General features: G+C 40.2%; 1 protein-coding gene across 2 annotated transcripts; it reads right to left on the bottom strand.

The window, feature by feature from the left end:
* Nucleotides 1-495: 495 nt before the first annotated feature.
* Nucleotides 496-23,795, bottom strand: EIF4H (eukaryotic translation initiation factor 4H). 2 transcript variants are annotated; one of them, XM_016199031.2, is made up of 7 exons: nucleotides 23,691-23,795; nucleotides 9,415-9,602; nucleotides 7,535-7,599; nucleotides 7,357-7,453; nucleotides 6,996-7,055; nucleotides 2,735-2,872; nucleotides 496-2,458 (listed from the first exon to the last, which is right to left on the bottom strand). In XM_016199031.2, the coding sequence occupies exons 1-7, from the start codon at nucleotides 23,747-23,749 to the stop codon at nucleotides 2,319-2,321; spliced, it is 747 nt and encodes a 248-aa protein (XP_016054517.1). In that variant the 5' UTR covers nucleotides 23,750-23,795; the 3' UTR covers nucleotides 496-2,318. The 2 variants fall into 2 exon arrangements, with proteins under 2 accessions (XP_016054517.1, XP_016054518.1); XM_016199032.2 differs by lacking the exon at nucleotides 6,996-7,055.
* Nucleotides 23,796-24,283: the final 488 nt, after the last annotated feature.

Below are 24,283 nucleotides of genomic sequence, written 5' to 3'. Positions count from 1 at the left end.
ACCCTCCCATGCCAGCCTGGCCTCTCCCAAACAGCTCAAAGCTCTGTACCTTGACCACTGAGTCATAAAACCATCAAACTACACAACAGTACTTCCCAAAACATGATCTGCTTGCGATGGAGTAGCACCCATCACTGTCATGAAGTGTCTAGAATTTCTTCTAAAAAGCAGTTAAAAGAAGCAGGTGCACATTGTGCAAATATTTGATTTCCTCCATATTGGGGAAAGAAGTCCTTTTACCCAATCAAAAACTACAGCCACACCGTATGTAAGGGTTCTATGTTAGGCAAAATATATTTTTAGAAAATGAGGGGGGAAGAAGTTGGCATCCTATTTCTAATCATCACTAGCTCTTTTTAAGGTAGTATCAATAATCCTGTAACTTCTAAACGAAGCTTTTCTCTTAAATTACAGCACTCTACTAAATTTAGATAGTTTAAAAGTTAATTTCATGAGCAGCTAAAAATAACTCAAAATAAAGACAAGCATTAAATATTACGTAAGGTTTTCTTTTATTTAAAAGATCATTCACAAAATACCATATCCATAGATTTACTTTCTGTCATATAGCTGAATGTGTTAAGTGTTTGGAATTCCATTCTTACATTTAAAAGTCAACTGGGTTGCCCAGAAGTTTAGATGAATTTGTTTTGTTCTTAATCTTTTTTTCCACATTGAAGATATAAGTAGGTCATCTGAAAGCATCAGGTTTGGTTACAACCACATAATGCATGTCTTTCTTAAGTATTGGTGTTACACAAATGGTTCTTATTTCAGAAGCAAAGATGACAGGTGGAAGGAAAGAAGGGAGAGAGTTCTGTAAATTGCTGAGACCTTGTAACAAAGACAGAGTGGAAGCCAAGGATGCCAGCTAGTGACTACTACCTACGCAGGCCAGGATACCCCTCAGTCATGCTGGTGAGGATCTCTTTTCTCTAGGGCTCTAGCTGCTGGCTTACCCTGAATTTCTCCCAATGAAACAAGTGGGACTCAGGTGCTAAAGAATTTGTCTGCACATGGGTGTTCAAGCTCAAAAGCTATTGCCTGGCCCCCAGCCCTGGGTTAACACCAAACACTGTGGGAACAATGGACTTTGTCCCAAAGATGAGACCTAGTAACTTACAGCCACCCACCAATTATTTTAAGGTTCTTGATAGCTCTGCATAGTAAAATTCTCAATTCATCAAGTGAAACAGAGTAAAGTGCCAGATTCTAGGCCCATTTTCATTATAAAATTAAAGGGTGGTGGGAAGCACAGCACCTCACTGTTAAACTAGGGAACAGATAAATGCAAAGGAGAGATGCAGAATATACAGATAACAGGGATTTGGAAAGAGCAATGTCCACACTCTAAAGCTAGCCCAGCACAGCTCTAACCATTCCCACCCTTTAGTCTCCTGAAGCATCTGTGCCCAGTGGAAAGGAAACCAGCAGCAGACAGTTTGATACATCCAGCCAGATCGAGGAACCTCTGATACAGCTGGTGAAAGGAGAGAACCAGTCTGGACAGTGTCAAAAAAGCAACAATAAAACGTGTGAACACAAGTAGTGCATTCGACTGATCTTCCATGTAAACTCTCTACCAACACCTCACATTACCCTTTAGGTCTCACTGTTTGAAATTTGAGCCTATTCTGCTCAAATAATCCATTTGGGGAGAGGGCAAGAGAGATAGTACTACCTATAAATAGGGGTGGGAGGAAATTTGCAAGAATCAACAGATATTTTATCCTTGTTTTGAAAACAAGGTGCCTCAAAATCTGTATGTTGATCAAAGCTGAATAAAAACAAGATCCTATCCAACTGGTGACTTCTTTTCTGGTGTGTGTGTGTGTGTGTGTAAAAGCCACAGAAATACAGAACTCAACATGCAGGTTGGAAGAGAAGCACTGAAAAAATCAAAGGAAGTGACTGGAGTTTGGCCAGTGTGTTTAAAGTAAAAAGAGAAAGCAAAGAAGAAAAATGAAACAGCACCTCAATCCAAAGAGCTCCCACATGGTGGCTGCCTTTGTCCCTTTAGAGAAACTCATGTGCTGGAAGGAAACGAGGAGCAAGAAGGAAGGAGGACAGAAGGAAACGAGGGAAGGAGAGGCAGGAGAAAAAAAAAGCACGGAACAGGCACTAGATACAGCAAAGCCAAGAATGTACTAAAAACCACTTGTTAACTGCTGACATGCACTCACAAGCTCTGTTTCCTTTGTAAGAAAGGACGACAAAGGTCAGGTGCAGGAATGGTAACTGCAGGACTGCGGTCCGGGGGCTGGCCAGGCGGCCTCGCTCTAACTGCCCCCGCGCCCCATTCCCGCCCAACCGTGAGCTCATTCTTGCTCCTTGTGAACAACTTCCTCTCTGGGCCGGGCTCCCCCGAAGATAGCAGAGTTGGGATTGGCTACTTGATTGAGGGGCGTTGCAACTGTTCGAGGTTTAAGCTGGAGCCTTGGTCTCTGTGCTCTTTCCTCTGGGGGGAAAAAAAGGTTTATAAAGAATGGATCCCATTCCCATTGGGCAGAATGACCAAACTGATGCTGATCTCTACAGCCCAGCCCAGTTTTGAAAAATTAACAGCCTTGAAGAACTATTCCACCCCTAGATACACTCGTAAAGGTAAACTTCCTATTTAAGACTAACGGTGGTCTACAGTAACAACTGTGCATGGCTTAAGAAAGCAAATGTCCATGTGGTACAGTCAAGGTATCATGAAAAGGTACCCCCCATTTACAAGCTGTCGCCGTACCTTCTGTTGGTTCTCTGAAATCCATATTGGACCCTCGAAGGGGAGGGCCATCTCTGAAACGACTCCCCATTGGGGGGCCCGTTCGCCGGTCACCTGGGCGACTCCCTCCCCTGCCTCCTAAGAAGTCGTCCCTGAAGCCTGAAGAAGAAAGATGACACTGAATTACTTTTTAAACCACTGTCTCAAAGTTGATTACACAGCTTGAGTAAATTGTTTCTGACTTCAAAATTTTAAGTTCTTCAGTTTGTCCAGCATCTGAAGTTTTTCCAAAGTACAGTGCATTGAAAATGAGTCCAAATGTGAAACTGGTAATTTCAATGCTAATAGACTTTTTAAATAAAAAAGACTCTTAGGAGAGAAAAATTATATAAGCCGTTTAAATTCTTAGCCTGTAGGAAAAGTGGAAAACACTATATGAGGTCATATTCTAATATGGCTTAAAATAATACGAAAATCCTCAAAGCACATTTTATTCTGTTTTCAATTATAAATCTATACAGTTATTAAAAAGATAAACCTGAAATTTAGAAGTTACAATTTAAAATGCAAAGTCACAAGAAAAAACTAGACACGAATACAAAATAAAAATACGAAGTCACCTCTGGGTGACACTCCCCATTTTCCTGTTCCTGCTGCGTTTCAGTGTGGATCATTCTAAAAGCAAAGCACCTGTGTGGTAAACAAAGCAGTTATCGGAGTAAGGCCCACTCCCTAAAGGGGGCAACAGTGAAGAGCAGAGCACCTCATACACAACCTGTATCTCACCTCCTCTGGTGACAAAGGGGTTTCCCCCATTCATTTGTGTATCTGCTAAAACAATTACCAACAGAAGTAAAATGCACCTCATTTACAAATGGTAAGAGTAAGTTACAATCTTTACCAGTGTGTAGAAGAAAGAGTATTTTCTCAATGGACTGAAGAAGCTTAGGCTTTATAGTTTTGTATTTCAGTCCTTCAGTTACTGGGGTTTAAGCTAATTAACCTTTTAACAGTATGGCCCATTGAAATTAGAGTTAACTTCCAGTAAAAATGTACATAAGACTGTAATTGAACAGAAGTGCCTGCCCCCTTTGTTTAAGCTCTCAAAGGTGACTACTTTGACTCACTCTAAGGATGGTGCCAGTGCTTAAGCTTTCTAGGAGTGTATCTTTGAGAAGAATCCTGAGCCTGAGGCATTCTTCTATAGAGCCGGTCCCCATTATTCAGAGATTTTCTATTTGCAAATTCATCTACTTGCTAAAATTTACTTGTAACCCCCAAATCAATACTTGTGTTTTTGCAGCCATTCAGACATCCACACAGCAGTGAAAGACTTGAGTCGCCCAACTCTAATGTTCTCAGCTGAGTGAAACAAGGCAATACTCTGCCTTGTTTCAGCTCATACTGTAAATATATCCTTTCCACAACCTATTTCGTGCAAGGTTTTTTTGCTTGTGTTTTTGTTGGTGATTTCTGTTTAAAATGGCCCCAAGCCCGGCCAACATGGATCAGCAGTTGAGCATTGACCTACGATCCAGGAGACTGTGGTTCGATCCCCAGTAGGGGGTGTGCGGGAGGCAGCAATCAATGATGACTCTCTCATCATTGATGTTTCTCTCTCTCCCTGAAATCAATAAAAATATATATATTTTTTAAGAAAAGGACCCCCAAACAGTGCTGAAGAGCTGTCATAGTGTTCCTAAGCATAAGAAGGCCATGATGTGTCCTAGGGAGAAAATACATGCTAGATAAGCTTCATTTGGGGAGTTATAGTGCTGCTGGCTGTTGAGTTCAATGTTGATGAACCAACAATATATAGTAAATATGGTGTCTTTAAACAGAAAAACACATTAAACAAGTTTAAGTATACATCTGCTGACAAAATGCTGTGATCAGACTCAAAGGAGCCTAACCTTGTTATTTCCCCTGGGAAATCAGTATTTGTTAATTTGGTATTCTCGTTGATTCTATAGAACCTAACCAGTGCATATGTGGAGAATCAACTCTATCTGCAACAGTGGTACTTTCCCTGTTCTTTAAGGGTGGCAAGGATTTTGGAAATATATCAAGTTATTTAAAAGCCAGTTCAGAGACTGAGTTGAACAATATCCATTTTAACAAAACAAGCAATCAAAACAATTCTAAAAAAAGATTTAGACCAAATAGGAGCACTGCTTTGGGGGAAAACACACTGGGATGCATATAGTCAGGCATAAGATTCTTCAGTCTTTTAACCTGACACTTTCCCTAAACTAATCTAAACTGTGAAGTATACCTTTCGGTGTGAGTATGAAGTTACTTTCCTTTAATGAAGTTAAACAGTTTTTGCTGCCAGTGTTTAGTAAAACAAATCAGCTCACACCCACAATGACAAGGCAGATAAACACAACTGCTATTTTGTCCAGGTGTATGAGACATAGTAAAACACCAGTGTACATTATCACAACTTCATTTCAGAGTATCTTATGAGCACTGAAAGACTATGAGAAAAGCAAGGCTGACATTAACAAATATCTTTTAATCAATCTGATGAGAATTCCAGGAGGCACTATTCATGAGAACCTTCTGAATTTGTTTTTTGGTTTGTGTTTTTTTATAAAGTTTAGTTTAACACACTGGCTATTTCTGGTGGTGGGACTTTTTAATTTTTACTTGATGCTTAAATTTTTTTTTTAACCAGCACATATCATTAAAAAATAGCATCATTCTTTTGAAAAGTAAAAAATATCTATTTTCATAAATAATGTATACAGGCATTACTCTACCATGTGGGCACTTCATCAAAACATTGCAGTTCATACCAAAACTGGTGGGTGGCAAGGCAGTTTCTCTGGCTATGTTCACTATATGTCTCTGCTTAAGAGTGAAAGCCCAAGCTATGCCAATTTTAGAAAGGCATTAGTTAACTTTCACAGTTCCAGAGCTACGAGCTCCCTGTGCTCTTTCCATAGTACCAGGAAATGCACAACTGGCAAGTCAAAGACCACCACTCACCAAGCCACTAACTGCTGCACCTGGATTGGCTTTGAGAAGACACTTGTTGCATGTTTCAATCAGAGACTAGCTTATACATAAAATTACAGGTTTACTGGATTATACTGTACTTTTATGAATAAGCTCATTTCTAATTGGCTATAGGACTTTTAAAAATTAAATTATTCAACAGATATAAACAGTCATCTGTTTAGCTAAAGCAGTACTGGAAATAAATTTAAAAACTTTTTAGACTCAGAAGACACCTTGCACCAGTTTCCCCATACTTACCCATTACTTTATAGAGTTTTGTTTTGATTAGGGGAAGGTGAAAGGGTCGGTGGCTGCATGTGTTGATGTTCACATATATTGAAAGAGTACTGAAATAACCTCGTTTATAGGAAAGAAAACACTTATTTTTAATTTTCTACCTTTCTGTTACAATTGACATTTTTACCATATATGTGAATTACTTAATTAAAAAAACAGATGAAGAACTTTAAGAGATCTTTCAAAGCAGAGGTGTGGCATGCAAACTGCCCCCTTGAGTTGAGCCAAGGAGGCATCTATTGGCCTGCCTTGATAAGTTAAAAGGAATGGTAGGCCCTGGTCTGGTAGCTCCGTTGGTTAGACAGTCATCCCGATACACCAAGATTTCGGGTTCAATCCCGGTCAGGGCACATACAAGAATCAACCAATGAATGAATAAATAAATGGAACAACAAATTGATGTTTCTCTCCCTCCCTCCCTCCCCCTAAAGAAAAAATAATAGGAATGGTAAAGTGGATCATTCCCATCATAAAGGTATGAGTTCTGTGCCCCTCAAGAAAAAAGCAGGTCACCAGGACTCTCTTACCATCTAAGAGGGAGCCATCATGAACCACCAGTTATAAGGCTTTTTGTACGTTTCTAGCACCTCCATACTCTATCTAGAAGTAACGAACAATATTTCTATTTGTGCCATACACACAAGAGCCACCAAGGAGTTTCCTTTGGCTAGACCCGGAGAAGACTAGAAAGACTACTGCATGAGACAAAGTCACTGTGAGAATGAAGAGTCGGCTAAGGAAAGGTAACAAAACAAGGTGGATCAGCCTAACTTGCCCACGGTGTAGAACCTTTCAGGCCCTACCCCAAGTATTTAGGTTCTAACAGAGGCTTATTGCATGCCTGGGTACCTTTTGGGAAAGTTTCATTTGTCAAAGGAACTAAAGAAGTAGTCCGGCCAGGCCGGCTCCTCACAAGAAATGTACAACAGCAGCAAGGCCACTGAAAAAGGTTAAGTGGTGATACTTTAAATACTGATACCGGAATTGAAGTCATCCCGGGACTCCCATCCACCTCTAGATTCTCGAGAGCCACCCATTCCTGAGGATACACAAAAAAGATAAAGTTGAGGTTGGATCATTACCTTGCTGCACATACATGGAAAAATTCACTGGGACGATGTACAACTCATGTGATGGGAAGTTCAACAAAATTAAAAGTTTTTGCTGCCAACAGAAAAAACAACCCCAGGCTTGCAGAAGCATCATCCATTCTAAGATTTTACATTTATTAAAGCTCACAAAAACCTATCAGACCTACAAGACAGAGTTCTATTAATAACCTTCCAGAGTTGTAACCAGTAAGTTTAAATTTTATGCTCAGTTTTAGAAGAACCAATCACCTCTGTCATCTGGTCCACCTTTCCTGAATCCAAAGCCACCTTTATCTTGTTTTCTGCCTTCTGCAATGTCCACACGAAGTGACCGATCACCCAACAGCTAGTGATAAGGGAAAAACAGTGTAAGTATAAGCAAGAAAAAAACCTACTAACACGACAGAGAAAACATGAACATACTTACTGCACCATCGTAGGTCAAGGCTTCCTTAAGGGAATCCACCTCGTCAAATTCTACATAGCAGAATCCTGTAAGAGAAAACAAACTCCATTTCCTCAAGAAATTATGGGTTAAAATATGGTGGGATCCCTATTTGTATAATCATCCACATCAGAACTACCACTTTTGTTGCATCTAGATAACTGCAGACTAATAGAGCCTAAAAGAACATGTTTTACTTTTCAATAAATAGAACTTGATTGGTACCCCTCCCTCTCAGATATATTTTATCAGGAAGTGCTAATCAAACAGGCACTAACGCAGCAGCTGTGTTTTTGTAAAACTTTCTTCTGTGTTTTAACCATATTAAAATCTTTCTTGGATCGCTGCAGTTGTTGGTTCTGATTTCTGAATGACTTTAATATACCCTAACTGGGGTTTTAACACAGATTTCAAAGTTGATACTGATGTGCTCTGAAGGAGAGGCTGAAAGTGCCTACTCCTACTTAGGTAGTTGGTATAAAAACCTCTGAATAAGCCTTTCTTTACGCGCAACACTCTTGTCCATGTTCCTTCTTTGCCACCTGGAGTCTACATCTGGGTTAAGTACTTCCCCTGCCCTACTATGCTCACACGGCACCCTGCACACGCCCACACCTGTCAGAGGATTCTCATCCTATGTGTTAATTATACTTTACCTTCAAAGCCCACTACACCACAAGAGCTTTGAAGGCCTGGGTCCAAACTTTCCTGTTCACCATTTGTTCTTTAAGTACTTACACAAAGAATGTACTGCTTGGCTGGGGAGTGTCCCCTGCCCTCCTGCCTTCTTCCCTAAGTGGATTCAATGTTTAGAGAAACTGAGAAAACCACTCTAAAGCTCAAAGAGGCAACAACCACCCAGTCACACATCTCACCCTAGAACTGCTGAAGATGATCCTCTATGAGACAAAGTCTAAAACCTGCCACCAACTCAGCCTAAAGGCTGGCTTATTTTTACCTTAAGTTTGAATTCCTAATGCTTGTTAGCAAGCAAACTGGGTGGGACTGACTTACAAGTTTAATCATTATATTTGTTTTCATTGTTTGACCACTTGATAACAAAGTTTCAGGTTCTAAAGTCAAAAGGCTTTCAAAAAGTTAAATATCACTACACAGAGAACCACGCAGATGAGCAACACCTCTGCTTTTTGTACAGCTCCTCACTGTAAGTCACCATAGTGACTTTCCTTTCTGTGGATACACTTATGGATAAATAATGTAAACCAAATGCCCTTGTACCTTGTATCATGCACTTAACGATCCAGGCACATTTCCCTTCCTACAGCCTCGAAAGTCACATGATGATGCCATTTGATTCTCCCTCCTCCTCCTCCTCTGCTCAAGTGCCTGAAGATGCTAATCCACAGGCACTAACTTTATCTGAAATCTGAGCCAACCCTCTCCTGAACACATACTCTGAAGTCACAAATGTTTAACGGTAACATTTACTGGGTTATCTTTTGGATTTTACAATAAATATCTGAATTATAGGAAAACTACAAAGAAAAATGCATGAGTCAGCTAAGGTGAAATACACCTGAGAAGTCCTCAGATTTATCTGTTCACTTCTCTGCCACACTAACTCCTTTACTGTCAGACAACACTGCTATATAGGTCAGGCAAACAGCAGGTTTACTTGGACATATGCTACATATTTCTAAAAATTATATGATGTGTAAAACATTTTTCCTCAAGTAGAACTGAAGGCCTATGAGTTGAAAGTGCTGTTTATTTAGGCTACTTGGACCAAGCAAACATTTAAAACACTTTCATAATTAGAGCCCTGAGGTTCACTAACACATTTTGGTGTAGACCCTCCTCCCCCCTTACAATAATGTAAAAAGAATTTCCCCCAAACTCACCTTTGAATTTGTCTGTGTCTTTGTCTCTGACTAGTCGTACACTCCTTATGCTGAGATCCTTAAAGATAGCATCTATGTCGCCCTGAACTGTATTAAAAGGTAGATTTCCTACATATGCTGTGTAGGGGGGCTCTGTGGGCAGCTCCTTCTGGCTGCGGGAACCATGGCCACCAGCAGTGCCGCGGGACCTAGGAGGGGAAACAGACAGGATTCAAGTTTGCCCATGTGTTCCTGTCCCAGATCAGGAACAATAAAAATGCCTGCCAGGCAGCTACACTACCCAAGTGACTTGCTCCACTCTAACGTACAATAACATCATCTAGAAATTCTGAGTATTCCAAATACAGTTATATGAAAAAGGTACTTGTTTTTTAGTGACAGAAATGTCCACAGAATCACAGGAATCTATGTAAACATACATTTCTCTGGAAAATCAAATCCAAATAGAACATATGCTCCTATGGTTCTCCTGTATTCACTTACAATCAGCACCTGCAAAGTGTTTATGTTCTAAAACCTAAGCAAATGCCCTCCCTCACACCCAGTAATACTAATACATACACAAATGGACTGTCCAAGAGTCATTGTGTTGTACTCAGGAGGGATTACGGAAGCTGCTGAAGTTTACCGCACTCATATACAATTGTTTCTTGACATTGTCTATGGATAACAACACTCGAGTGGTTTACTTGTCCTTGGTTACAGGGCTAAAAAGTGGCAAAAGCAGGACCTTGACTGTGCCTCATCATTGATAACTTGCAGTTATCAGTTTAAATCCCAGCTCTGCAACTTACCAGCCATATGATCAAAGCTTACCTTCTCTAAGCATTTATTTGTGAAACTGGGTTAATACTAATAAAGACCTTGAGTTATTGAGAAATAACAAATATATGGTGCTTCAAACACTGCCTAACACAGTATATATGTAGAGAGTATCAAGTACCATTATCACTGCCAGCTACAAGCGGACCTATAGAATGTACACTAAGAGTAAACCCTAATGTGACTGGACTTTGGGTGATAATAACATCATGAATGTAGAGGTTCTTTGATTGTAACAAATGTACTATTTATTACTCTGCAAACAGGAGGCTGTGCATGTGCAAGGGCAGGGTGTATTTAGGAACTGTGTAATTTCTGTCCAATTTTGCTACGAACCCAAAATTGCTCTAAAAAATAGTCTATTAAAATGAATGAATAGAAAGGGGAGCTATCCTTTACATCCATCAGTAAGAAATGTCGGCTAATAAATGTAGAAGGAATTACATTAATTAGAAAATCACTACACTCTGCAATGTAGTTAGTAGTAACCAATTCAGGTTAGGACCATCAATGGATGCCCAAACCACTGATAAACTGGTTTTTGAGGAATAAGATATTCACATGATCTCAAATTATCATCCCAGAGATTATTAATCTCAAGGGGGGGAAAAGTTCCTTCTCAAATGGAAAAATCTGGCAGTCACCACCTTAACCAGGTGACTGAACTTAGTATCACTAATAATGAAACAAGCTTACATTATATGCCTTCTATATTGGCCTGGTTCTTCAAATATGTCAGTCAGGAAAGACAAAAAAGGCAAGGGAATAATGAAATGTGACAACCAATGCTACATGTGATCTTTGGATCCTGAAATGCACAGCTATAAAAGAAAAAGCAGATGAAGAAATTTGAATATGGCATGTATAGATATTACTGCATCAATGTTAAATTTCTTACGAGTGACCATTGGTACTGCAGTTAGCAGAATGCCCTTGTTCTCAAGAGTCTTAAAGTATTCACAGGGGTGATGTGTTGAGACAGCCAACATTTCTTTCTTTCTTTTTAATTTTTTTTGTTATTGATTTCAGAGAGAGGAAGGGAGAGGGAGAAATATCAACGATAAGAGTCATTGATCAGCTGCCTCCTGCACGCCCCCTACTGGGATCGAGCCTGAAAACCACGCATGTGCCCTGACGGGGAACTGAATCGTGACCACCTCATTAATGGGTCCACACTCAACCCCTGAGCAACGCCGGCCAGGCCCAACATTTATTTTCAAAGGGTTCACCATAAAAGACATGTGAGTAGGTATGTATATATAAAGCAAATGTGCAACCTGTTAATAATCTGTCAGAATCCATTATATCATTCCTTCAACTTCAGTGTAGATTTGAAAAATTTTCAAAATAAAATGTTTGCAGAACATAGGAAGGAAAAAATTAAAGAGGAGGGTATTTTTTCTTTTAAAATTAATATTTAAAACAAATGAGTCTCCTCACAGCAATCAAAGATATGCTCAAAGTCACCCTTTTTGCAGGGGAAACAGGAACATTAGTATTGGAAAGCAACCGGATTTCCATATATTGCTAGAAGTATCATGAAAGAAATTCTACATCTTCCTTGAGATAAATTCCAGGTAAGTATTTGGTAATAAATATTATTTTTTAATCCTCACCTGAGGATATTTTTTCCATTGCTTTTCAGAGAGTGTTAGAAGGAGGGAGGGAGGGAAGGAGGGGGACAGGGAGGGGGAGAGAGATCAAGATGAGAGAGAGACATCGATTTGTTGCCTCCCACATGTGCCCCGAACAGGCTGTGAATAGAGCCCGGGACCCTTCAGTCTGTGGGCCAACACTCTAACCGAGCCAAATCGGCTAGGGCAATATTATTTTTTTAAAAATTTATTTATTGATTGATTGATTTTAGAGAGAGTGATGGAGGGGGAGGGAGGGAGGGGAAGAGAGAAAAACATCAATTAGCTGGTTCCACTTATTTATGCATTCATTGATTGCATCTTGTGTGTGCCCTGACTGGAGAGTAAGCCTGCAAGGTTGGTGTATGGGGATGATGCTCTAACCAACTGAGCTACCTGGCCAGCGCTCACTCTTATTCTTTAAGACAACATTTTTCTGAAGCAGAAGAACCAAGCCATGATGTAATTGTTAGATGACTAAAAATTTTAAATTTAATAACAACTCAGAATTCTGCTACTTCCCAACAGAAACTATTAAGTATTGTTCTGCATTCTGTTCTAAGAACACCAGAAAAATAGGTTTATAAGTGAATTGCATCCCACTTCCCCCTCTCCAAAGCTTAGCAAATGTTACTTATTTTGCATTTTTAACACTGCTGATAGCATACAACACAACTGTTATTATCTTAATAGCCATAAAACCTAAATTATTTTTTTTTTATCCTCACCCAAGGATATTTTTTCCATTGCTTTTCAGAGAGAGTGGAAGAGAGGAAGAGAGGAAGAGGAAGAGGGAGAGAGGGGGAGGGAGGGGGGAGAGGGAGAGGGGGAGGGAGAGAGAGAGAGAGAGAGAGAGAGAGAGAGAGAGAGAGAGAGAGAGAGAGATTGATTGGTTGCCTCCCTCATTCGCCCAACCGGGCCAAGGATCGAGCCTGCAATCGTGGTACATGCCCTTGGCTAAAACTGAACCCAGGACTCTTTGGTCTGTGGGCCAACACTCTAACCACTGAACCAACTAGGGCAAATCTAAATTATTTTCAATACGATACTCTTTGGAACTGAACAGTGAATATATAAGATACAGTATAAACATACAGGAAAATGTCAAAATGGAATACGAAAAATGAACACTTTGAATTCATTTATGCAACATTTATTAAATATTTGATGGAAACTAGTCCCTGGCCTTCAAGCACTCACAACTGAGTATCATCTACAAAACACAAATAACTGCGTGTGTTTGTGTGTGTATGTACATATACAGCAAATTCTCACTAATCATTGACAGATTCTGCGACTTTAAGCAAAACAACATAGAACAAAACCAGCTGGATAGCTCAGTTGGTTAGAGCATCATCCTCATATGTGCCAAGGTTGCAGGTTCGATCTCTGTCAGGACACATACAAGAAGCAACCAATGAATGCATAAACAAGTGAAACAAATTGATGTTTCTCTCCTTTCCTTTCTCTAGAAAAATCAATAAATATTTTAAAAAATATATAACAAAACTAATTTTGCCACAGGCTAATATAAATCAAGAGTTAAGTTTCTACAGCATCACACTGTTATTAAGAAACCACACTGAATAAAATGACTTTGAGGGCCTGCTGTATATGTAAAAAAAGCAAAAAGCTACAATGATTTTTTAAAAAAAAAAATTTAAGGTGAAGGGGACGATATAAAGATGATAAATTCCATGTGTATGTTTAATAAATCAGGAAATGGAGGGAGGAAGGCTTGCTGAATGGGCATATTAAATGTTTACATGAGAACTTATAAAGGGTGCTCCATGTAGAACTGAAAAGATAGGGTCGGATGACCTCTGATTAAGTATAGGGAGCCTGGAGAGCTTTTGTAAGAATTGCTGCTGCCTAGATGAATGGTAATAAGATGGTGGGTACACTACTAAGAATGTAGTAGGATAAGAAGCCAGCTTTGGGAAGATAGAAGAATTCCATTTTAGGGAAGCAATATTTTAAGTACCAGAGATGTAGAAAAAGCTAAATTAACCCAAGTCCAACACTTTGCTCATTTCACCCTAGCCTCACAAAACCACCAATGGCTTAATACTCTAGATCAGCGATTTTCAACTGGTGTGCAGCAGTAATTTTTAAAACATGCAATATCTGACTATTTAGTCAGGGGAAGTGACCTCTTTTCCCTTAGACTGTCCAATAAAAAAATGACAACAGCCAATACAACAATAGCTGTCCGGTATGAATAAATCAAAATTACACCTTTTTTTGGTCAGATCAGCAAAAAAATGTATTTTTTGGTGTGCGGCAGAATTTTAGTAATTAGTTTATGTGTGCTATGATATAAAAAGGTTGAAAAATCGCTGCTCTAGACACTTCCAAGAATTACTGAAGCAGTCCTAAGTACTACCGTATCTGCCTGGGCAGCATGGCTCAGTGGTTGAACATCGACCTATGATCCAGGAGATTGTGGTTTGATTTCCATTCAGGGCACATGCCTGGGTTGCAGTCTCAATCCCCAGTAGGGGGCATGCAGGAGGCAGCTGGTCAATGACTCTCTCATCATTGATGCTTCTCTCCCCCCCCCCGAAATCAATAAAGATATATTAAAAAAAAAAAAAATACTACCCTACCTGATGTAGTTAGTTCTATAGGACTTAGGTATTTCTTAGCTTTTCATTGAGCAGTTCACTGAAGACACTTCAGGGCAGTGGGACTGGGGCAATCTAGGTAGATTTCAGTCTATCCACTCTAACATTTATGTAGCATCTACAATGTGCCAGAAACTTAAGAGACAAATACCAGAGAGTGCATGTGCATATAATATACGTTGTTACCAACCAAATAAAAAAATCAAATGTCAGAAAAATTTTTGAGCTAAAATTCCTAGGAGATACTTTTGACATTAGTTTAAATTTCGAGGGGATTATTACTCAAACAAATAAGCTGTGTTATATGAAAGCACTTTCTGAAACAGGTTAAAAATAACACATAGAGAAGACTCATTTGAGACTTTAGATAGCTTGGTGTGGGACCTTTTCCAAATCACCTCTCTCTACCTCAAGTTTCCTTGTCTGTTATATTTCAAACCTTTATTTTATAATGAAGTTTAAAATTGCCCATAAAAACACTTCATAAATACTGATTGCTTCATAGAAGTTTAATAACAATTCTGAAGTATTATTAGAAGACTAAACCTGCTCTAGGCTACACTGTTCGAGTGCAGAAGCAGGTGTACTAGCAGCAGTATCAAACAGGAAACAGATATAGGTGGCAGGCCCCGGCAGACCCCCCCGTGCCCATTCAGAATAGACACTTGAAGGTCTGTGCGGCAAGCTATCAGGCCATACCATACCACCTCTGAGCAGTGATCCTCCCTGCTCATTACTGTCCCTTGGGGACAGTCTATTGATTTTTAAAACAATGACAGTTTCTAAGGTAATAAATGACACCCTCAGTATTAGAAAATCTAACTTTCAACTCCAAGTATGACCAAAATCCTCTACAGACAAATCACTTTTCTTCACTCAAATCAACTAAATACCTGAATGTCCATGAGGTATAGGGGGCACAAACCTAAGATTCAGTTTCTGCCCTCAAGGAACTGGTAATCTGACAGAAGGGGGGGGCGGCAGGTGCCTAGGAAGGAGAAATTCCATTCCAAGCAAAAGACTGCAGAAAATTGAGGGGACAGCAATGAGAGCAGTCTATGCAGAGTAGAACAGGGACTTGGGATTCTACTTTCCAGATAGTAGATATGGAGAGAACTGAACTCTTAAGGAGATGATAATGTGAATAAGCAAAAATATGTAGGGCTGAAAAGGGACTAAAGAGTGACCATAAGAAAAAATATAAAGATTAGAAATTATTAGGGCTGGGATTAGATCTAGTAAGTAGACGAAAGAGAAAATTAAGTATTCAAGACTTACTTCCAAAGTATAAAAGTTAATGAAAAATGAAGGACACATGCTAAGTTATTTCTGGAAAATTTTTTTACAAAGATTTCTAGGTGCATTAGAAACTATACACAATTTAAACACGTTGCTGTCAATCTTATTGGACCATTAGGTGTTCTCCTTCTATTACCTCTAGGTGATAACTGAGATTCATTTCATTAGGGCTGATGAACAACTCTGGTCTTTCAGGTGCCATCCAGAAACATTAGTACATATAATTTGGCATGTGGCACTATGCTAGATCCTACATAAAATCACAGTAAGACTGCCTTTAAAAGAGTAAAATACAAGTAAGCAACAAAGATAGAACCCATTGAGCATGCTTAAAAGAAAAAAGATTTGTCAAAATGTGTAACCTAGTTTCTAGACAATAAAAAAAAGGTTAAGCTCTCAAAAGCCAAGTCCTTATTTCATTTACACTACCTATTATTAACATCTTACATAGTTATAATCATTGAACCAATGTTGACAGATTAACCAAAGTTCAGTTTATTCAGATTTCCTTAGTTTTTACCCAGTGCCCTTTTTTTCTATTCCAGGATTCCGTCCAAGATGCCACAGTAATTTTAGTTGCAGCGTTGTTTAAAAACTAGCCCCATACAACTTGAATTAAGGCACTTTATTTTCAAGTAGATCTCCCTCTAAGTATATGCATTTTCCAAGGCCTTCAATCAGCATTCAAAATTAAATCCTTTCATCTGGATAACTGGCATTTACTACTGGATGTGCACAGGATGTACACTGGGGGCGGGACAATGTCTACGGTGAATTCTTCAATGTGCCCTATCTCAAGGAGCTCTTTTCTGCTGTGAATGAGATCTTAATAATTCAATCACATTTATAAGATAAGAAAAAGCCTTGCAGGGAAATGCAAGTAGCTCTAAGGCAAGAACTCTGTGGTGTACTCTGCTTTATCTCCCCAATTATTTTATTATCTGGTACTCACCAGGGGTGGAAGCAATGAAGTCACAGGCCTAAGCAACTACTTTGGCATTGCAAATAACACCTCTTACCAATATGGGTATTCTTATTTGGAAAAAAATTTAAATACAACAGAGGGTTCCATGTATCAATTAGGTAAGTATTTTTCAAAAAAATTTTTTGGCTGTGACTAACACCAAGAAGTACATTTTATATCATGACTTAACACATGCATATATAAATACATGTCTACACATTAACTATACAAATAAAAGCTTGCCCAACAGCACTAACTCAGTAAAATGTACACTATTCTCTATTCTATTTCATCTTTAAAAATGCTTGTCAGGACCCACTAAATTAATCTCATCATCTACCAATAGGACACAATAGGCAGTCTGGTAAGCTTTGTTTTAAAGGAATAGTGAACATAAGGGGAACTTCTAGTTTACATAGTCTTTTAGGGAATTTTCTTACTAGGAAAAAGGCATGTATCATAATATACTAAAGTTTTGGATTCCCACACACTTAATGAAAGCAAATAAATAGGTTATTAATAACTTCATGTGGGTAAAAGGTTTACTCAACCCAAAAGTCCCAGATTCTCCAGAGGAAATAAAATCTTAATTCTCAGACCTATTTATTGGTCCTCAGAGAATAGTGCCACAAAAAACATTTGTCTTAAAGCTACGGTGTAAACTATTTCTACGGATTAGTTCTGGACTTTACAGGCCAAGAGTTCTTTTTTCCTAAATTAGAATGCTTATTATTTGATTTGACATTCTACAATTAATTTTAAATGAAGCTTCACATTTTCATTCAATGTTGGATTTTATATGATCCACAAACAACTTACAACTAACTACAAAATCTACTTTAAAACTTCCAATTATTTAGGTAACTACAAAATGCCATAGGAAAGACCACCCCCATTTAAAATCTAGAGTTCATTTTTAAAAATTTTTTAAATTGATTTTGAGAGAGAGGAAGGGAGAGGGAGAAACATTGACGTGAGAACAAAACAGCGATAACCTGCCTCCTGCATGCCCCCCTACTGGGGACCAAGCTGAAACCTGGGAATTGAACCAGCAACCTTTTGGTGCACAGGATGCTGCCAACCAACTGAGCCACACCAGCTAGGGCACAAGTTATTTCTTTAAAACACATATGTATTAAAAAAAACACTTAAGCCCCTGGCTGGTGTGGCTCAGTTGGTTGGAGTGTTGTCCTGTTCGATGAAGGGTAGTGGGATCAATTCCATCAGGGCACATATGGGAGGCAACCAATCAATGTTTCTCCCTCCCTTCCCCTCTAAAATCCATTAAAAACAACAACCCCCCCAAAACATATCCTCAGGTGAGAATTAAGAAAAAACCCTTAATAATTATGTATGTCAACATCAGACTTAATTTTAATTTATACCTACTTCACACATAATTAAAAGTACCTGGAGGAGGGGAATATCTGGGGGGGAAAAAAGGGCTATACATACTCTCCCTTTACAAATAGCCAAGAAAAAGAGAAGAACCTATCAATTAAGATATTTAGAAGGCAGAATGACCAAATGCAATGCACAAACCCTGTCTGGTCCTGACTCAGATCAGCTGCACATCAAAATATATGAGCTAATCAGAGAAATCTAAATATTTACTGGGCTATTGTTAAATTATGTTTTCAGATGTGATATTAGTCATATTTTTAAAAATTTTCACCTTTGAAACTTATACTGCAGCGCTTCCAAATGAAATGACACTAAGATTTGCTTTAAAATAATCCAGAAGTGTGTGGAAGAAGAGTGAAGCAAGGAGGTAGAAGATGAAATAAGAGTGGTCATTTTTCTTAAAAGTGGGTAATGGATACATGAAGTGAGTCATTATACTAGACTTTGCTTTTGTGTTTTAAGTTTTCTATAATCAAATATTTTTGCAGATCCAAACAAGCCAACTATATAAATTAATCTTTTAGACAATTGGGAAAAAATAAACATGGACTGGGTAACAGAAAAACTGCTAGTTAAAAAACTCTTCTCAATCAGATATACATACTCAAGTATTTCCAGTGTTTTAAGATTGAATGATAGGATGGCTGGGATTGGCTTTAAAATATTCTATCCTCTCACCACAATGGGGAAGACAGATGAAATAGGAATAGCAAAAATGTTTATGAAGTTAACTCTGAGAAATGGAGAGTAGGTTAGCTTAATGGGTAGTTTCTGTTTAGGATGATGCACAAATTCTGGAAATAGTGGTAACGACTATACACCATTGTAATTATTGAATTATAATCACTGTGAACATCAGTGACACTGAACTGTACACTTAAATGGTAAATTTTATGTTATATATAAAGCCACACACACAAAAACTGAATAAGGGCAACATGAGGGTCTCTACTTCTGGTTATGTATGAAAATGTTCAGATTAATTTTTAAGTGTTAGGTAAAATTAGCAACTGGTAAATTCCAGCCCAATCTAGACCACATTGAGGTTCTTCCATTAACAGATTACCTCAGGTAGCAATTCTTTGTATCTTCAGTCCCTAAAGAGCACTAAAATGTACTTCCTTTGGTTCCAGTTCTGTCTTCCAGAGCCACATATTTCTTCTATTTAATAGTACCTTAGGTTTACTAGGTGTGGTATCCCTGTTAAGTTTTCCCTTATCAGAGACCTACACTGATCTTACATTGGCCTTAGCAGGAATCAAGAAGGGGGAACCAAAACAAATTCATGCTTCATGTGCAGTATTGGGGGGAGGAAGAGCCACCTTCAATACTGTTCTTGATAAAGCAGTAAAAATTATTAATTTTATTAAATTATGACCCACTTTTTAATGTCTCATGTTATGAAATGGGGACAAAGCACATCTACTGCTTAGAAGTATAATTGTTATCTCCAGGAAAAGCACTCATGTGAGTTACAAGCTGAACTAGCTACTTGTTTCATGAAACATCATTTTTACCAAAAAGAACCGACAAACTGGTTATGCAGACTTGGGTATTTGGTAGACATTTTCTTGAAAATGAAGTGAGCCTGTCACTTCAAGGAAAACAACTATAATAGCGCCTGTTGCCAATGATAAAATTGAGGATTTCAAGCAAAAAACAGAATTTTAGAAAAATGTGTATTCATCAACATAAGCTTGATAGGCTCCCAATACCTGAAATTTTTCAGATGAAATTGATGGTGATAGTAATAAATGTGATTTTTGATACCACATAATGGAATGTGTCAACATTTGGAAGATCTGCACAATTCGGTTTACTGGTATCTCCTAAATGGCCACTGTGTATCATGTCATTCAACATATAAGACAGACTGGCCCTGGCCAGTGTGGCTCAGTTGGTTAAGTGTTGTCCGCTGGGTCTGTCGGGGTGCATATGGGAGGCAACAGATCCAAGCTTCTCTGTCATATCGATGTTTCTCTCTCTCCTCCCTTCCTCTTTCTCTAAAATCAATAAAAATATATTTAAAAAAATAAAACAGATTGAAAGATTTTAATGTAACAGTATGAAAAGTCTATTGATAAAGCTTTAGATTATACATTGCAACGAATCTTTATGGAATCTGTCACTTGTTGAGTTTTGATATAACAGCAAATAAGAATATCCACAATTACCTGAAAAGGCTATTAAAATATTCCCCTTTCGAACATCTTATCTGTGTAAGGCTGGAGAATATATACCTTTGTTCATATACCTATGTCAACCAAAACCTATTTCAGAAGCAGGTATGAGAAACCAACCATTTTCTACTAAGCCAGATATTCAAAAGGCTCCAAAAATGCAACTGATTAATTACAGAAGAGTATGTGCAGAACAAGGGAGACCAGAGTCTCTATCTACCCTATACAATGCTTACTGGAGGTGCCGTACATCCAAAGGGCCCCATCAAAAAGAAACACTTTAGAAACTGACATGGGGAAAACTTCAAAGAACCTAGGACATTCAATTTTAAAAGACAACTTTAATGAAAAGGTCAAGAGGCAGGGCAGACTCTCTGGCACAACTTTCCCTCCCATTTCTTAGGGGAAGCTGGAAACTGGAAGATGGAATCTGATCTTGGACCGACACCCCCCAAAACGTTCTGCTCTGGATGTTCCAATCTTATGGGAAGACTTGAATTACGTCAAGTCTTCTCAGAATATTAAAGTTAATTTCAAATAGAACTATAAATGTAAAAAACATATTAAGAGCCCTAGCTGGTTTGGCTCAGTGGTTAGAGTGTCAGCCCAAGGACTGAAGGGTCTTGGGTTTGATTCTGATCAAAGGTATGTACCTCAGTTGGAGGCTCCATCCCAGGCCCAGTCAGGATGAGTGCGGGAGGCAACCAACTGATGTGTCTCTCACATCATTTCTTTTTCTCTCTCTCTTCCACTCTCTCTGAAAATCAATGGAAAAAATATCCTTGGGTGAGGACTGAAAAGAAAAAGAAAAAATATACTGAGAAAATTTTAGAAATTTCAGAGGCATAAATTCTGTTAACAAACCAATAATTTCAAAGAACAAATTACTTAGTACTTGTCTATAATACGTATGTTACCCTAGATGAAAAGATTTCTCTTACTTAGATTTAGATACATTGCTAGTTGAATAAAAACTCACTCCAGCTAACAATTATTATTTTTTGGCTAGTCCTCACTTGAGGATATTTTTCACTGATTTTGAGAGAAAGTGGAAGGGAAGGAGAGAGGGGGAGAGAAACGTCAACCTGAGAGACACATTTACTGGTTGCCTCTGCCACCTGCCCAGCCACCAGGGCATGGGATCAAACCTGCTACCCAGATACGTGTCCTTGACCTGGAAAGGGACCTGAGACCCTTCAGCCAGGACTAGAGCTATCAATTATTAAGCATTTTTAATGTACTAGATACTGTACCTTGCACTCTGGCTATATGTCTTAACACTCCCAACAATAGAGGAGTTTCTATCTTACATGTGGGGAAAATGAGGCTCAAGAGAGGTAAAGGAACTCGTTCCAGGTCAGACAGGTACTTACACTCAGCTCTGGTCTGCCTGATTCTGAATGTAGGGCTTTTGTGTGTACTGTCTCCCAGAGAATTCTTGGTAAAACCAAGTATTTGTGGTAACACTTTTCATAGAGGATTGTTTGGAATCAAGCACTGGGGAGACAAGGGAGTGCAGAGAATGATGACAATAAATCTAAACAACTTGCCATTTGATAGGCAAACAGAATTTTTTCCCCCCATTGATTTTTTTAGAGAGACTGGAAGGGAGGGAGGAAGGAACGGAGGGAGGGGAAGAAAGTGAAAGTGGGGAGGGAGATGGGACACACACACACACATTAATGTGAAAGAGACACATCGATTGGTTGCCTTCTGCATGCACACCGACCTGGGCCAGGGATCCAACCTGCAATCCAATACATGCCCTTGACTGGTAATTGGACCAGAGACCCTTTGGTGCGCCAGGGGTAGCTCTAACCACTGAGCACACACCAACCAAGGCAAGAGAATTTTACTTTTGATCACTTTGTATTATTCATCACTCCAACTGTCAAAATTGACACCCAGTAAAAGTCTAACTTGAACACCTCAAGTTAAGAGAAGAGACGGCAAACTCTGTGAAAAGGTAGAATTTAAAAAATCTCCAGGCTCAGTATAATGTGACTTATTGTAGTCCCTAACCAATTAAAACTCCTTCGGTCTACCTCATATTGAAGTACTTACTCTGTTTAAGAGTAGTTTCCTTGGGTACTTCTAAACGAAAGTAGGAAAAAAAATCCTGGTTATTAAATTTCAAGTACAAATCTGTCGTCTAGAAACCTACCCCAAAGGCAACAATTTCACGTCATCAAACATCTATTTCTTTTTTATTAGCAAATAAAATATTCTTTGAAATAACAGGTGGCTCCACTTCCATGTTATAGTGTAATGAATGATATTGGGTACACTCCCAAACCCAAACAAGCCTCTGTTGTGAGCCATTCCCAAACCAAGGCATTAAAAGATCATTCTTCACCAAACAAAGATACTTTTGGGATTGAAACCCAGGAGACTGGACACCTCAGTAGGTACTATTGTGGTGTTATCCTGGGAAAGTAATCCTTTCTGTAAAAGCACACAAAGGCCAAGTGTGTCCTTGACAAATAGCAAGATGTTTATAGCCTATCTTCTAAGTTCTGTATAAGGTAACTTGTATTAAAAAAAGAATCCAGTGTGGGTTCCTGGAATTAAACACCATAGCTTTTTATTCACTAGTCAAAGATTTTTCTTTTAAACAAGGCGCCTCAATTATATGTAGTCTATACATGGCCAGAATCAGAACGAGGCTAAATGAGATTCCTTCTCTAGGTCAGAACGACAAGCCGGCGAGAAATAAAATTTTCTGCCAGCAAGCACGTAGTACCTGTCAATAATAAAAAATGCTCTGTTGTATTTGTTTTGGTTGGTCTCCCCTCTCCCAACGTGAATCTGGCTCCAGCAGCCAAATCCCTGCCTCACACGTAAGGGGAAGGGGATCGTCCCTCTCTGGGCCTCCCGACCTTACCCAGTTGGCCGGCCTCATGGTGAAGGGGGTCAGGACGCCTGCAGCACAGGCAAACAACAGGAGGGCCGAAGCTGGGACCGGGACCGGGACCCCGAGAGGAGCAGGCCGCAGCCCCGATCCCGCGCTGCAGCAGAGCCCCGTGGTGGCTCTGCCGGACTGGGGGATGGGGTTGGAAGCGGGAGCTAGTCTTCCCGGGCGCTCAGCGCCGCTACGGCTTGGCCTTGCGCCCGGAGAAGGGGGAAGACTAGACGCTGTCGTAGGCAGAGCGAGGTATAAGCCCTGCGAGCAAGACCCCAGGATCCTAACCGCCCCCTCCCCGAGCGCGCCATTTCCAGGCCCCAGCCCTCCAGGTACCTTTCCAGTCCTCGCCGGCTCGGCCTGGACCCTACCTCTAGCCGCCCTGGGGTCCCCGACTCCGCCCGCCCCCCACACCCGGCCGGGGTCCGCGCACGGCCGCCTCACCCTCTGCCGCCGCCGAAGCTGCTGTAGGCCCGATCGTCGTAGGTATCGAAGTCCGCCATTTGCCGTCTCCGCTCCGAGAGGAACCAGGGTGAGCGAGGAAGGACCCCGCAATATAACGCCCCACGCCCTGCCGCCGGGGCTGTCCGCAGCGCCGCCTGATCGCAAATCGCATGCACGCACGCACGCGCGCGCGCACGTACGCCGCGCCGCGCCCGGCCTGGCGCGCTCTGCAGCCCACGTGTTGTTGCGGCGCGTTTGCCCCGCTGCTGGCCTCGCGCCCAGGCCCATTGTGTGCTAGCCCAGCGGCTTCACCTGAAGCCGCCTGGTGTCGCCGCCCCGCCCCACCCGTGGCGCGAGGCTTGCCCTACCTCGGGAACCTCCAGTGGCTCGGTCCCCGCGCCTTGATGGCCGCTCTCCCGGCTGGCCGCACTCCAACACCCTCTTCCCCGCCTGGGGGTCGCCGGCTAACACCTCCTCCAGGTTGGAGACCCCAGAGCTGGGCAATCGCTGAGAATGCACAGGGGCAAAGGGCTTTGACGGGGTGAGGTTGGGGTCAGGATCCGAGCTTGTGAGACGATGGGAATGCAGATATG

Source organism: Miniopterus natalensis, chromosome 3 (genome assembly GCF_054644295.1).
Source record: "Miniopterus natalensis isolate mMinNat1 chromosome 3, mMinNat1.hap1, whole genome shotgun sequence".
Lineage (NCBI taxonomy): Eukaryota > Metazoa > Chordata > Mammalia > Chiroptera > Miniopteridae > Miniopterus > Miniopterus natalensis.
The sequence above is the reverse complement of the archived record's forward strand: the minus strand, read 5'-3'. Positions and strand labels throughout refer to the sequence as shown.